This window comes from Podarcis pityusensis, assembly GCF_964106645.2.
Source record: "Podarcis pityusensis genome assembly, chromosome: 16".
In the NCBI taxonomy this organism is placed as follows: Eukaryota; Metazoa; Chordata; class Lepidosauria; order Squamata; family Lacertidae; genus Podarcis; species Podarcis pityusensis.
Genome location: NC_138041.1, coordinates 26,504,574 through 26,520,197, shown reverse-complemented (window position 1 = coordinate 26,520,197; position 15,624 = coordinate 26,504,574). Strand labels below are relative to the sequence as shown.

General features: G+C 48.0%; 1 protein-coding gene and 1 long non-coding RNA gene across 8 annotated transcripts in view; both read right to left on the bottom strand.

Moving 5' to 3' along the window:
* Positions 1–126: 126 nt before the first annotated feature.
* On the bottom strand, positions 127–5,690 carry LOC308465493. Of its 3 annotated transcripts, XR_013980482.1 has the most exons (5): positions 4,892–4,982; positions 3,836–3,963; positions 3,141–3,269; positions 2,614–2,694; positions 127–1,228 (listed from the first exon to the last, which is right to left on the bottom strand). It is a non-coding gene; the product is annotated as an uncharacterized lncRNA (long non-coding RNA). The 3 variants fall into 3 exon arrangements; XR_013980481.1 differs by lacking the exons at positions 3,141–3,269; positions 4,892–4,982 and adding an exon at positions 5,607–5,690; XR_013980483.1 differs by lacking the exon at positions 3,141–3,269.
* A 3,144-nt stretch (positions 5,691–8,834) lies between these two features.
* The window catches only part of DEPDC5 (DEP domain containing 5, GATOR1 subcomplex subunit), a 50,265-nt gene continuing 43,475 nt past the window's right edge, over positions 8,835–15,624 (bottom strand). For all 5 annotated transcript variants that reach the window (XM_080986160.1, XM_080986164.1, XM_080986163.1 and 2 more), the window contains 5 exons: positions 14,737–14,906; positions 14,286–14,457; positions 11,930–11,990; positions 11,227–11,309; positions 8,835–9,485 (listed from right to left, as the gene is read on the bottom strand). In XM_080986160.1, the coding sequence (XP_080842286.1) occupies positions 9,193–9,485; positions 11,227–11,309; positions 11,930–11,990; positions 14,286–14,457; positions 14,737–14,906 (779 nt within the window). In that variant the 3' untranslated portion in view covers positions 8,835–9,192. The remainder of the gene's footprint in view (positions 9,486–11,226; positions 11,310–11,929; positions 11,991–14,285; positions 14,458–14,736; positions 14,907–15,624) is intronic.

Genomic DNA, 15,624 nt, shown 5'->3' with positions numbered 1-15,624 from the left:
AGCAAAGTTTTAAAAAATTAAGGGAAGGGAAAGGGCAAAAAAACCCAGCGTTTGGTGCAAAAGACACCCAGGCTCAGTTCCCAACCAACAGCAGCAACCACGATACCACCCATGCAAAGAGAGGCAGCCATTTTCAAATAAATTTTATTCGTAATTATTCCTTTATAACAGAAGGTCCACGCAGGAGGCAAATATCCCATTGAGAAACATTTAAGATGGTGAAAATTACCGGAGGGACCACAGAAAGACGAGGAAGTCGAGTCTTGAAACATTTAAATTACTAAAACTATTGAAATGTATATAACTGAAAGTTACAAAAAAATATATTAAAAGAGAAACAGTTAAGTTGAAACTGCTGGCCCTCCAGATGTTGGTGTCCCACCAGCCCAAAGCAGCAAGGCCAGCGATCCAGGATGATCGGAGATGTAGCCCAGAACATCTGGAGGGCCTCACATTTGAGTTAAGCAAATAAAACCCTCAATGGACTCATGATCTGGAATCCTGCTTAAAAAGTAAACAATTTGATAAAATGACTGCAAAGGCCATATAACAATCTTACACTTCTATGGTCTCTGGCATGTGGCAAATGCCCCTCCCTTTCTCTTGCCTCCAAAGAGACACCATTTCCATTATTTCAGCTCACAGGAGAAGTTCCACAACAGGAAAGAGAGCAGAGTGGCTTGGGGCATGCTAACTGCTGGGCACACCATACACTGAAATCACATTATTTCCCCCAGGGAATCCTGGGAACTGTAGTTTACCCACACAGCTACAATAGGGAACCTACAGTTCCCAAGATTCTTTAAGGAAAGCAATGTATGTTGGTCTTGTTCTCCTCCTGTGAGGCTTGGAATACACCTCTGTCCAGGTGGAACCTCTGAAGGCAGCTGAGCAGATGCCCATCAATGAGAGCTGAAACTTGACAGCTTATCAAACGGCCTTATCAAACCCTTCCTCTGCAAACAAACTCTGCAAAATAGTTACAAGAAATCTTGGAGTCCTTAGCAGACCCCAATGTCGAAAGTGGTTCTGTTTAGACTATGAACCACCTGAAAAGTGTTCCCTGGCACTGTTTTCCACAGATGCAACGGATGGAGAATGTGGGTCTTCGCAACTGCAGCACATAGTACGTTTCGGATCCAGCACAAGGGGAGGCAGGAAGGGATCAATGGAAGGCCTATTAAAAAGGAAGATCTCCCCTCCATCGCCGCCCTTTTCTTTTCACTTCCTAGGAAAAACAGATGAGAAAATGGGGAAGGTAAGTATGCAAGCATGTTCAAATGACCAAATTCCAGAGTTTAAACGACACCCTGCGTGATGAAATCTGCTCCCCCTTTTCTCATATCCTATGCTATCTTACGGGCACCCCTTCCACAGATAACCCGTCCCCACGAGCTTGTACAGCGGGCCCGTAGCTTAGCACTCACAACAGCCTCAAGCTTTGTTCTTTTAAAACTCGAGAAATGCCGCCCCTCGTTGCCTGACTTACGAGCCACTTTGCAAGATGGCAACCGCCTTGTGAAGTTGGTGGGCTCTGAACCCCTGGAGGGGCTGGATCTGTGTGATCCACCAGATTCACCTGGGCTGCGTGCCATGTGGGTGCTGCTGTTACCCCAAGGAAACGTGGCACTGACAGCGGGCTCCCTTGCCACCTACCTACCTCCCTGTTCTTCGTGATCCAGACATAGGGAGTGGCCCTTCCTGCGAGCCCCCAGCGTGGGAGGCAACTGCCCTAAGCTACCCAGCACAGCCAACTTTCCTCGTTTTCCACCAGCCAATGTGGCAAAAAGATGCCAGAGCTACACTAAAGCAGCAGCCCAGAGTGCACAGAGGTAGCACATTCATTATTGATGTCCTTAAAAGCATTCCTGCTCTGCTAATGGCCGCTGAGAGGGCCACATTCCAAGACGAAGAAGAAGAGTGCCGTCAGGTAGAACATGGACAGAGAGCCCTTTCGAGAAGGAGCAGCCCCACCACCATCTGGCTGAGTGGCGCAAGCCTCCTTCCTCCCACCCAACACACTGCAGAAAATGAGTTGCGCCAGTCCAGCAGGGCGGGGCAGGATTCAGGCTTGTTGGATCAACTTTGGGGTGTTGGTTTTTTTTGCTAGGACCCCACAAACTGCCAACCAGACCCAGGTGCAAGATCCCAAGTCCAATCCCAGCCTTGCTTCACCCCCTTGAGTGCTTTTGCCTGGCTGGGAGGTGACCGTGGACTCTCGTGTGCCTGGATTTTATTTTTATTTTTTATTACATTTGCACAGCGCTCTTCATCTGCAGATCTCGGGATCCAAAGCTGGAGAAAGGTGTGGGTGTGTCTGTGTCTAAACTAGTAGAAAAGTAACGTTTGCATTCTTTCCTCCCCCTACATTTGGCCTCCGGTAAGTTACCCTAAGAGGAATGTGGCTCTTGGGCTGAAAAGCCTCCCCTCCACCCCCGGCTACAGCCATTCTATAAGCTAGAACACCTACCATATCATGGGGCCAGTCAATGCCTCTCTTAGCCTAACCTACCTTGTTGTGGGGATAAAATGGGAAAACAATGTACATCACCTTGTGCTCTTTGGCAAAAAAAGGGGGCACGTCAATGCAAATAAGAAGAAACTAGTCCTTACCTGCTGTTGTGCCAAGGCAGGGCTATTCTCTGAGCAGGACAGGGGCAGCATCGAGGTTGGCCAAGCACAGTGATAGAAGAGCTGAGGAGGGGAGGGAGAAATATTAGCTGCGGTTCATTGTAAGGGGTTGGACTAGAGGATCTTTGGGAGTCCCTTCCAACTCTATAATTCTGTGATTGGGTGACTAGTCAACAGGCTTTTTTAACTGTTTGGATTTTCCCTGGAAAGGGTAAATCTGGATTATTATTTTGGGGGGAGGGTGTAATACGAGTTGGCTTTTTTGTTGCTTACGTCATGTGAAAAATGTGCGTGTGAGAGGAACACCCACCCATAATAAGCATCTGTTTGGAAGCACCCTCCGTTTCCTGGTGCTCAAGTCCAATCAGCATGGCGTCAGGTGGTGCCACTGCCTCAATGGTGCAGGGCGGGAACCTGACACAGTTGCTCCTCTGAGGCTACAGGTTCATGGATCTGCAGCTGCTCCATGAGGAATCCCACATTCTTCCACCAGACTCCTTTCTCCTTACCTGCTGCAGGGCAGGCGAGTTGACCAGGGCCACCATCACTCCTTTTATCTAAGCACCAGGCCATCTTTCTCCAAGTCCTGCTCACTGACTGTCTCTGACCTGACGCACCTGGAGGCATCCTGGCACAACCTGCATTGAAGCAACCCCCCCACACACGGTTATCTGGTTGTCTGAATACTTATAAACCACACTTCCACGTAAAATATCTGTAAGGTGGTATATGAACCAAAAAAACACAGTACTGTTTACAAAGACACCTCAACAGCACATCTTTTGAATGTTGCTTTTAAAGAGTTGCTTTTACTGATAATTTTTGTGTCTTATTCTCTTTGTAAACCAGTTTGTAAGATTTATATACCACTTAATGGTTTTTTTAAAAAGTAAAAAAAAACCAAAACATTCTCAGAAGCTTAGGAGTGCACACCCTCTTTGGCCTAGGCTAGGCAATTTTCAGTTCCCCAGCTGTATTCTCTGCAAAAAAAAGTTGAGTCATATTCCTGCCTCCAGAAGTTGGCATGATAATAATAATAATAATAATAATTTATTATTTACACCCCGCCCATCTGGCTGGGTTTCCCCAGCCACTATGGGCGGCTTCCAACAGAACACTAAAATACAATAACCTATTAAACATTAAAAGCTGATTCTCGCAAGGATGTAGATGCTGTGAGGAGGGACCGCCCCCCCCCAAGTACCTGCCAGTCTTGCCAGGCCCCAAGGGGATTGCTGGAGAGCTTGAAAAGCTTTCCTGCTTCATGGCTCTGCGTTCCTCTTCAGCAGGGCTGTGAACCACTTCACCTTTTTGGTCCACGCGTGGCCTCTTCTGTGGGGAACAAGGAACCATTAATCTCTGCAACAACCCTGTGAGGTAGGTATGTCAGGCTGAGAATGACTGCCCCAAGGTTAACCAGTGAGTTTCATGGCAGAATGGGAATTTGAACCCATGTCTCCCAGGTCCTAGTGCCATAACTGGTTCTCGTTCTCTTTCTTTCTCTGGGTATGTGTGCAAAAGAGAGAAGATGATTCTAAGTTCCTGCACTGTGAGAAAAGGGAGAAAAGCTTATTTCTGTCTGCTTTCTTCACACCATGCTTGAACTCCTAGGTTTTTTTTAACCATTTTAAATAAAATGGACTATCTAGTAAATCAGACTGTGGCTCTGAAGATGGAAATTGCCAACAGAATTATCTGAATGAAGCGTGGTCCTTGAAACTACTGTTTTTAAAATGTGGTTTGTTTGGGTCCCTTTTTATTTTATATCAATACTAGGAAGGGCAGACAGGAACAAAAGTACAGGCACCAGCGAGTAATAGAATTCTGGCCTTGGGTTCAAATCTCAGCTTCTGACAAATTATTTGGTAGGGTGGAGCAGCACCAAGGTGGTTTGTTTTATACTAGCACAATCAGGAAATTAGGGGGCGGAGAGACAAAACTTTCTCTGGTGTGAGAAATTAGACAAGTCCCTGGAAGAAAAGTTACTGACCATTACCATGGCTAAAAGGATTGTCTAGACTAGAGTCTGGGGTCTCTAGCCAGCTCCTCTCTGCAAATTGCAGGCTCCAAATTGGGGAAAAAATGAGGTTTTCATTTAAAACCACACCTCAATCATGACCTCTCAGAAAGTTTACTCTTGTGGTGATGATGAACCGAGGACTGAGAGCCTCAGGTGTGCCACTCCGGGCCCCTTGGAGGGAAAAGATGGGGTATAAATTCAGCAAACACAAATAAGTCGACCCGTTCCTGGGCAACTCACCAGCGGCACCCGTTTCTCTTATTAGTAGCAGCCCCCCCCCACCCCGCTGGCAACAGGAAGGCGTCCTGGGGCGCGCCGGCCTCACTCCCCCCGCACACGCCGAGAAAGATGCAGGATCAGCCCCGCCCCAAGGAAGGACCCGAGCACGTGGGTGGGGTCGCTCAGCCCGTTTGCAATTGCAAAGGGGGGGGGGTCGGAGCGCACGTGGCAAGGCCAGGGGCGGGGGCTTTGAGGTGGGGGGGGGGTTCTCCAAGGGATACAGCTAAGGGGGCAGCAGAAGGTCCTAAAGGTGGTGATTTGTTCCCAGTTCTTTATTACAAAGACCTCAGCTCCAGAAATCTATGCCGATTGATTTTTTCGTTTCTGTAATATCTTTTAAAAATATTTGTAAGCGATGTACAAAAAATAATAATGAAGCGACAACAGACGGCTTAAATAAAAACATTGCAAAAATACAGTTTACACGCAGTACAAATTCAGGTAGGTAGCCGTGTTGGTCTGGCGCAGTCGGAATAAATACATTAGAAAATTATCCAGTAGCACTTTAGAGACCAACTAAGTTTGTTCTGGGTATAAGCTTTCGTGTGCATGCACACTGCTTCAGATGCAGTACAAAGTTACTAATGCATAGGAGACAATATCCATTTTCCTTCTGATACACCCACCCACTCAGCCTCTGGGATCTCACACAGGGTCCAGAAAACTCTCAACTCACCTACAGAAGCTCCACAAGAGTTGCCGTGCCTGGAAAAAGCCAACATTTAGTGACTCTCATGCAAGACTCGCCATTTTATAGGCAGCCCACCCCCCGCCCCGCCCCCGTGGATGGTATTTTCTCAAGCGGCCCACAGCTGTGTCCCATTCAGCTGCCCCCAGTTCCAGCTGCAGCATGTTCGTGGAGTTTCCCAGGTGTTTCAAAGGGTTGGGGAAAAGGGCTTCTCCACTCACAGCTGTTATTCATGCTCTTTCCTCTCCTCCTACTGCAGCTGCTTATAATACTCCCTGAACCGCAAAATAAATGGGGATTCCCTATACAGTGGTACCTCGGGTTACATACGCTTCAGGTTACAGACTCCGCTGACCCAGAAATATTACCTCGGGTTAAGAGCTTTGCTTCAGGATGAGAACAGAAATCGTGCTCGCGGCAGCAGCAGGAGGCCCCATTAGCTTAAAGTGGTGCTTCAGGTTAAGAACAGTTTCAGGTTAAGAACGGACCTCCGGAATGAATTAAGTACTTAACCCAAGGTACCACTGTATTGTGTATCCCCATGATCAGTGGACTGCCCCACTTAAGCCACAACAATGAAGTTATTTATCTGACTACACCCCCCCCCGCAAAATGCTTATAAATGCATGAGAGCAATATATAATAATATATATATAATAAATGAATGGGGGGGCATTGCCAACACATCCCATGCAGCCCAGCGTTTCCTGTGTGTGCATAGTACCACTTTGTGGTTTTCTGCAGTCAAACGGTATATAAAGCAGATGTCAACTAGACAGAGCTAGTTGGTGACCTGTGAACTGGGAGACAAGGGTTCGAAACCCCACTCAGCCGTGTAGCTCAGTGTTTGATCTTGGGCCAGACACTCACTCTTAGCCTAGCTTACCTCCCAGGGTTGTTGTGTGAGGATAAAATGGGAAGTTGGAGAACCATGTCTACCACCCTGAGCTACCTGGAGGAAAAGGTGAGCTATAAATGTAATCTTCATCAACTGGAGAGCAAACCACATCTCTCTGAGTAGCCCAGTTATACAGTGGTACCTCGGGTTACATACGCTTCAGGTTACACACTCTGCTAACCCAGAAATAGTGCTTCAGGTTAAGAACTTTGCTTCAGGGTAAGAACAGAAATAGGGCTCCGGCAGCGCGGCAGCAGCAGGAGGCCCCATTAGCTAAAGTGTTGCTTCAGGTTAAGAACAGTTTCAGGTTAAGAACGGACCTCCGGAACGAATTAAGTACAGTGGTGCCTCGCAAGACGAAAATAATTCGTTCCGCGAGCCTTTTCGTCTTGCGATGTTTTTCGTCTTGCGAAGCACGGTCCGTCGCAACTGCGCCTCTTCAAGCGGCTTTAAAAAAAAAGCGCAAGACGTTTTTGTCTTGTGAAGCAAGCCCATAGGGAAATTCGTCTAGCGAAGCAACGCAAAACAGAAAAACCCTTTCGTCTAGCGAGTTTTTCGTCTTGCGAGGCATTCGTCTTGCGGGGCACCACTGTACTTAACCCGAGGTACCACTGTATTTTGAAAGCTACATGGGGGCTGGAGCACTTTTTGTGGTTTTGAAGCACCTTTGTCTGTGGAGAGGGAGCCTGCAGAAAGGCTCTCTCCTCCAAACCTTCAACCTCATGAGAAAGTGAACCGATTCCCCACCTGGCAAAAGGGATTTATTAAAAGCAATAAATAAGAGAGAGAAATTCAGTCTCTCTGCACACACCTTTCTGAGCAGAAGCTTCTTGGAAGCCAGCCACACATCCCAGCATGGCAACCACCCACTTTGAAGGAAAGCGCTGAGTAACACAAGTCAGGCAAGGATTGAGCTTGGTGATGTGAGAATGCAGCTCCATCATCACTCATGCATAATTGCTGACAGTCCCAGGTAGTTTTGGGAATGTGAGGAAATGGATCTACTCAATTTTTGGACATGCACTGATGCAGAAAGATGAGATGCGCTCGCTCTCCTCCAGTTTTGCTTATCTAGCTTCAAGGAATCATGTTGGAAAGGTCCCCAATCCAATTTTTTGCTCAGTGCAGGGTCTTATAATACAGGATCCAGCCATAGCAACAATGACAAATGGCCAACCAGCCTCTACTTAAATGCCTCCACCAGCTAAGGAATAACCCATCCATCACCTTCTGAGACAGGCTTCTCCATTGTCAAATAGCTCTTATCCTTAGATATTTTCTATTACAGTGGTACCTCGGGTTACATACACTTCAGGTTACTTAAGCTTCAGGTTACAGACTCTGCTAACCCAAAAATAGTGCTTCAGGTTAAGAACTTTGCTTCAGGATGAGAACAGAAATTGTGCTCCGGCGGCGCGGCGGCAGCAGGAGGCCCCATTAGCTAAAGTGGTGCTTCAGGTTAAGAACAGTTTCAGGTTAAGAACAGACCTCCAGAACTAATTAAGTACTTAACCCGAGGTACCACTGTATTGTAAGGGATGCGGGTGGCGCTGTGGGTTAAACCACAGAGCCTAGGACTTGCCGATCAGAAGGTTGGCAGTTCGAATCCCTGCGACGGGCTTAGCTCCTGTTGCTCAGTCCCAGCTCCTGCCAACCTAGCAGTTCAAAAGAACGTCAAAGTGCAAGTAGATAAATAGATACCACTCCGGCAGAAAGGTAACCGGCGTTTCCGTGCGCTGCTCTGGTTCGCCAGAAGCAGCTTAGTCATGCTGGCCACATGACCCGGAAGCTGTATGCCGGCTCCCTCGGCCAATAAAGCGAGATAAGCGCCACAACCCCAGTCTCGGTCATGACTGGACCTAATGGTCAGGGGTCCCTTGATCTTTACCACTGTATTATTTTTAGCCCAGGTCCAATGCTTTGATTTCTCTCCACTGGTCCTCGCCTCCCCTCTGGAATGGGGGTGGTCAGCCCTCATTTTTAAAAAAGAAGAGAGTCTCTAGCTCTGCTAAACAGTTATGAAGCAAAAAGTGTAGGTAATCATCTAAGCAATTTCTGTGAAATGAACAAACCTGGCTGCTCCTGAGTCAGTTTTTAGCCAATGAATGATGTCAGATAGATAAGTGAGGAGTTTGCACGCCAGGCAACAGTAAAACCCAGGTTCCTAAAGAGGTGCTATTTCCACTCCCCTTTAATGTGCTTTTCCTGCTTCTACTGTATCATCTAGTTGCTGGATCCAACCATTTGCAGCTCTGTTTTGCTGCCTGCCAGCAGCCACATGCAAGCAGCGAGAGCCAATGAATACGCCACCCCAACAATGGGAGGAGAACTGTGTGTTTTTATTCCATAAATATTGTACAACATTTTACATATGCACAAAAAACTCCCAATGAGGATTTTCAGAAGATGAAAAAGGTTATGCTCGTTTTTTTGAAAAAGCTTCTGGTCTTCTTCCACTGCTGTCTGATGTCCATCAGGCTGTCCTCCATTCGGACGGGAAGTCGCCTTCCCATAGTAAGACTTATCCATTTGCACCTGTGAAAAGCGCCCATTTGTGGCATCCTGAGACCTTGCTCCCAGGAGCCTGCCCAGGATTTCTCAAGATGCTCCTTGCACCCACTCTTCCAGGACAGCTAACTGCAGCTACATTTGACTTCTGTGGCTGGTGGGGATTCTTCAAGGGGCACTGGCGTGCATCTTTTCCAGACAGCCTGTCCAGAAGGAGACCAGCCGGTTGTCCTTGTTCCAGCAGAAGTCAGTGAAGTCCTTCAGTAGCCGGTCAGCAAACTTCTCATCCCCTGTGGCGCTGGACCGCCACGTTTTGGTCAGCATGGTGTTGTAGGCCCAGTTATAGCCGATGCGCTCCTCGCAGAAGACATTCTGGTTGGTGGAGCTGGTGGAGTTGCGCCGCCGTCGCTGCTGCCCAGAGAACTTCCGTTTGGAGTACGGCAGCTGAAGAAACACCGTCCCTGAATCGAGAGGAGCCCGTTTTTTTAAAAAAGCAGCAACAATCTCATACTGCAGTTAGGTTAGTGATGGATACATGTCAGTGTATGATGCATACTGGGACCCTGGTCAACTTACAGCAGAATTAGCAAGCCTGCTAGTTCTGTTCTTAAAATGAGAGCTTGCCTCCTTTGTAAAACCTGCTTTGCTGAGGTTTTTGCAACCAACTCCAGCATGAGCTAGCAGTACAGCTTTTGCAAAACATCTCTTCTCAATCAACCTTATTGCCACAAGCTTGCTCAAAGAGGGAGGGTTGGTGATCGCATTTTATTATTTTTTATTACTTAAACCAGAAAGGCTAGTCAAAAACTTTAGGCCTCACTATCAGGCACTCTGAACTCCCCCCGAGCCACACCCCTCACTGGGCTACCCTTGAACTCTAATAATATTTCTTGCGTTGATTATTATTATTAGTAGTAGTAGTACCCCACCCACCTGAGTGGGGAGCCCCAGCCACTATGAGTGGCTTCCAAGACATATAAAAGCATAATAAAACATTAAAGGTTAAACAACTTCCCTATACTGGGTTGCCTACCCTATATAGGGCTGTCTTCTAAAGGTTATATAGTTACTTATTTCCTTGACATCTGATGGGAGGGCGTTCCACAGGGTGGGCGCCACCACTAATAAGGCCCTCTGCCTGGTTCCCTGCAACTTCACTTCTTGCAGTGAGGTAACTGCAAGAAGGCCCACGGTGCTGGAATTCTATCTAGGCTGAATGACGGTGGTAGAGACACTCCTTCAGGTATACATGGCCGAGGCTGCTTTTCCCTTCCCCACTGCTATAGGCCCTTCCAGCTGAGGAGCAAATCAGATGCAGCAACACAAGTCTGTTGCCAGAACTTTGAGAAAGAGCTTGTGCCATTGGACGAAGGAAAGCCAGTGGGTGGGGCCCCCAGGGCAAGGCAAACCTCGCCCTAAGCTCACTCCCCTCTGGAGAAGGACAGAGCCCCTGCCAGCTGCCTTCCAGGGTCCTCTCTAGCAACTTACTCATTTTCTCTCTTTGGTGACCGGTTGGTGGGCGGGCTGTAGGGGACTCAATTGGCCGAGGCACTTGGGTGTTATGGGATTCCTCTACAGCACACTTACCAACCAGTCCCTGACCAATTGGAGCCAAGAGCAAAAGACGCAGTTAGAATGGAAGAAAAGGGTACCTCTGAGCACATTCTGAGCCTTGGAAGTGGTTTTCAGAACCAGGATTGAATTGATGTCAGAAGTCCAATCCTGGCTACTTTGAAGCATTCTTTATTTCAGAAGCCTAGTCTTGGTATGAGAAACTGCACCCCTTGCTAGTCTCTTGCAAATCAGATTGGCACCCCCTCCCCTTGGCCAGTCTCCTTTCTGCCCTCCAAGTGCTTTTTTCCTAGAAAAATAGGTGCCGGTACTCACCATGAAGTTGTTACTGTAAGTATCACACTTTTTAACAAAAAAAGGGGGGTGCTGGTACTGCGTACCCTTGAGTGCCTCCTTTTTAAAAAAGCACTGTGCCCACCCCTGACCTAGCCCACTACTCTGCTGCAAAGCTTTGCCTTCAATGATAAAGCAGTTATTGTTTGCTAGGGGCCTTTTGCTGACTCATCTCCTCATTCAGCATATTTCTCTCCTGGATGTTCTGGTGGTTTTATACAAGGCCAGCTGCTCACAGGACGCTTTGTGTCTTGAGGGTCACAAGCCCAGAAGGAGAAGAAAAAAAAGTGTATTCACCTGTGACATGAATGTACTGGGGTTTGTTCTCTGAAGGGAAGTTGAATGCAGAGGCAGAATATTTATCTTGCACAAACCCAAACCTAGAGAGAAGAAAACGTTGCAGAAGGAAATTAGCAAGGAATCACGGAAGGGCTGTACCTTTTCCTGCAGAAGGGTCCCAAACTCAGTCCCCAGCAGCATCTTCAGGTAGGGCTGGGGAATGACTCCTTTCCTAAAACCCTGGAGAGCCAGTCTTGCCACTCAGTGGGAGCACTGCTTAGCTAGATGGGCCAATGGAGGACAAGGCAGCCTCCTAGGATAGGGCAAGGGCAGTAGGTCAGGGGTAGAGATAATCTGCTTTGTCTGCAGAAGGTCCTGGGTTTTTCCCTTGGCATCCCCAGGTGAGACCCCCTTGCCTGAAACCCTAGAGAATTCCTGACAGTCGGCGTACTGAATTAGGTAGACACAGTGCTCTGACAAAGAGTAAGGCAGGTTTTTCCTATGTTCCTAAGTGACAAGAGGAATGACTGCATTCTGCACATGAGCAGGAACCTGGCAGCTTGTTTGCAGAAGGTTGTATAAAAGCGAAGACTCCTGCAGAAAACCTTATTGATCTCATTTCCCCATGCCTGATCACTCTCCCCCGCCCCCCAACAAATGATTGTCCTCGTGGCTCAAGGGTTAAACAGACGCTCCTCAGCCTGCCCTCTTCTAGGCTTACCTGTGTGCGATCACCTCCTGAAGGAGATGCATGCGGTCCCAGTAGGTCTCTGGCTCAAAGCCTGAAAGAGAACAACTGGGTGACTTTCCAACCCTGCTAGCAGGATAGGATCAGATTGCACCTAAAGACGTCTGGATGTGTAGGGAGGAGGGCCCGTTTGTTGCACCAGCCCTCCTTCCTTAAAACACATGCATGTGGGAGGGCCATAGCTTAGTGCTGGAACTCATGTCAGAAAGCAGCAGGGGCGGATAGGAAAGACCCCTCTCCTTCTCTTCCAGAGATGCTGCTGGTCTCAGGGGAGACAGTATTAATACTGGGTGGAGGGAGGAAAAGGGTCCATAAATAGCAACACCCTAGTGGTCCCGGGCCCTAAGGAAGTTAGATTGGCTTCAACCAGAGCCAGGGCCTTTTCAACACTGGCTCCGGCCTGGTGGAACGCTCTGTCTCTTGAGACCAGGGCTCTGCAGGATCTGACATCTTTCAGCAGGGCCTGTAAGACAGAGTTGTTCTGCCTGGCCTTTGGCTTGGAGCCAATTTGATTCCCTCCCCCTCTTTCTTTTTTCTTTTTCCTTTCTCCTCCTGTGATGAGGCTGCATTTTAATATTTTAATGTTTCAATATTTTAATCTTGCTTTTAAGTTGTATTCATTCAACTTGTTTTTATTATTGCTTGTTAGCGCCTTGGCTGGGGAGGGCGGGGTATAAATAAAAAAATATTATTATTATTATTATTATTATTATTATTATTATGCCATATTTAGAGGTTCTAGTTCCAAGAGCTGGCAAGACTCATGTTGGAGACAGACAAATGAAGCAGATTAGCTTTCATAACTGGGCATTCCCCTTTTTGGGGATCTTTGCCACTTGTTTGCGACGAGGAAGCCCCTCCTGTCTTTTGGCTCATCACCGGACAGGGAAAAGCCACCGGCTGTTCCCTTCCTTTCATGTTCCCAGAAAGCACCTTAAGTCTGAAATATTTTGGGGTGGGAGGGAGGTAACTATGGTAACAGTGGAAGCAATTGCACAGCAGAAGTCTGGATCATTCCATATTGGGTGTGGGGAGGGGGAGGCAGGCGGGGGTGGGTGGAATGAGGGATGTGACCACCTGGCAGGACATTCATCATGAAGTCTCAAATGGCGAGGTGGACACTGCTTTAACGCAGTCATTGCTAGAACAAGAAATCCATTTGTGGTTCTTGGGAGACTACAGCGCCCCACTCCCCTTAGAGTGTTGGAAGCTGCCAAATTCCAGTCTTCACCAACCTCCTGTTCTCTAGAAGTTTTGGACTACTGCCATCACCCCCAGCTAGCATTATGATGCTGGGGATTGATGGGAGGTGTAGTCCAAAATGAGATTCTGTCTCTACTTAAATGGCATCAGTCACACCAGTTGCAGTAGAATGATCTGCCCTTAGAGGAGTGCACCTGCTGCACCTCTGTATGAGTTGCTGCCCTAGGCTTCCTTCTAGTCAGGTGAGCAGGAGGCAGATCTGGAGGCAGATCATCCTCTCAGATCCTACATGCCAGACAGCTGTGTCCTCGGTGCAAGAGGGACAGAGGCTCAGATTTTTAAACCAGGAGGGGGAAAATACAGCACCTCAAAAAAAACACCCCGCATACACCAGATGACAGGAGGAGGAGGAGGAGGAGGAGGAGGAGGAGGAAACCCATTAGCTTTTGATGAAGGCAGGAACTAAAACTGGAGGAGGATCCAGAAGGAGGAGAAGCCTAAACAAATCTATGGGTAACTTATCAGGGAAATTAGGACACACACACAATAATTTAAGTGAGTGTCTCCCATGCCAATCTGAGACAGGGCAGGAAGGAGGGAGAGACTGAAAATGAGGAATGCATGAGCACTGACTACCTCCTTGCCCAAATCCAAGCGCCACAGTGAGCAGAGTTTTGAAACTGAGCAAAGGGAATCTTCTCCTGTCACCAGCAGGTGCAAACAACACCTTTCCAAATTTAATTATTAGGATTTATTTGGGGGGGAAATGTATACTGCTGGGTCAAAAAATTAAATCAAAGCAGTTTACAGCAATAGAGGCATAAAACCAGACACAAAAAAGTTAAAACCATTGAAGAAGTGTGCACTTAATTGTCAGCATTGGCCTGGCAGAATAGAAGAGTTTTCAGCAGGCATTTCAAAGCTGGAAAAAAAGGCACCCGCTGAATCTTTATCGGCAGAGTGTTCCACAAGACTGAAATTTCCCATGCATCCAACTTCAGATTCCACAGGACCCAACCAGAGCCCAGAGCAACACTGCTGGGCTTTATGCCGGGGGGGACAGGGCAGACCTTCCACTCTCACTTGAGTCACCAAGTTGCCACTGCCTCCCTCTCTCTTCCCTTACCATCAAAGAGGTGCTCGGTGCCCTCCTTCACCAGGCAGCTAATGTTGAGAGGGATAAAGAGCTGGGCTCGAAGGGGGTCTCCGTACAAGTAACTGGGCAGCGCAAACGGGCCTTCAAGGACAGGAACCAACAGAAACCCACAGGAAGTGGCTTTGCGATGCCAACCTTGGACCTGGGAGGAGAAGGAGCAGAGCCACATTGAGGAAGAGAGGGAGAGGTAGAAAGGCCTAGAGGAGCCACTTGCCAGGGCCCCTATGAGGGCACAGCAACACCCCAAACTTGTGGTTTGCGACCAAATTCTTCAGCAGGACAACGTAAACCTAGATAACGCCACAATTATAGGCGTAACTACAGCAGTGCTGTTATTTCCTCGCACCAAAGAAACTGGCCTAACCTTCGATTCTCTAATGCCAGTTCTCAGCAAGGAACGTTCCTGCCCAACCCCTCTCACCATCTCAAAGAGAACGGCCGCCGTCACAGCCATCCAGTGCAGCTTGATCTCGAAGGCGGCGTTGAGGGAGAAATTGCCGTGGTAGTAGCAGCTGCACCACTCCAGGCGGTCCGTGCGGTTGTTGATGTCCACGTCCAGCGTCACCGTCCGCTGTTCCGGCACTGTGGCAGCTGCCGTGAGTCAGGGAACCAGAACAGCAGGAAGCCGTTAAGAGTGGGGGAACTACAAGGAGGAAGCTTCTAATGAAAGGCACAAGGGACCTTTGCTGAACAGGACTTATCTCTGAGTATACAATACAGAAGGGTCTCAGCAATGGGCCTGGTTCAGTACATAAGGCAGCTTCCTATGTATGCTCAGCGGGGGTTGCTGGTTTTAGGGGCAGCTGTTTTAACCAGCCTTTGCCAACAGTGAACTGGACCCCCCAGAACAAGGTAGGCTCTCCTTCGCTGGGGGTTTTCAGATGAAGGTTGGATGGCCATCTGTCAGCCATTTTTTAGCTGTAATTCCTGCATCGCAGCCAATTGGACTAAAGGACCCTTGTGGGTACCATTCCAACCCTACATTTCTACCCCCTCCATTTAATGCAATTTTTATTGGGGGGCGGGAATCAGAACATTGGAGATGGACTACACCCAATATTATATGGTGGCAAGATGAACAGTTTGGTTAAGTCATATTTCACGTTCTGCCCGAATCGGAGATTAATTCTTATCTCTATTTGTTGGTGGTCTTGAAAAGTGAGGCCACAGGATGTATTTGACCATCTAAACTTCCAGCTTCTCAGCCCCACTCTGGAAACTTGTTGAAGTAGTATACAGTGGCACCTTGGGTTACATACGCTTCAGGTTACAGACTCCGCTAACCCAGAAATAGTACCTCGGGTTAAGA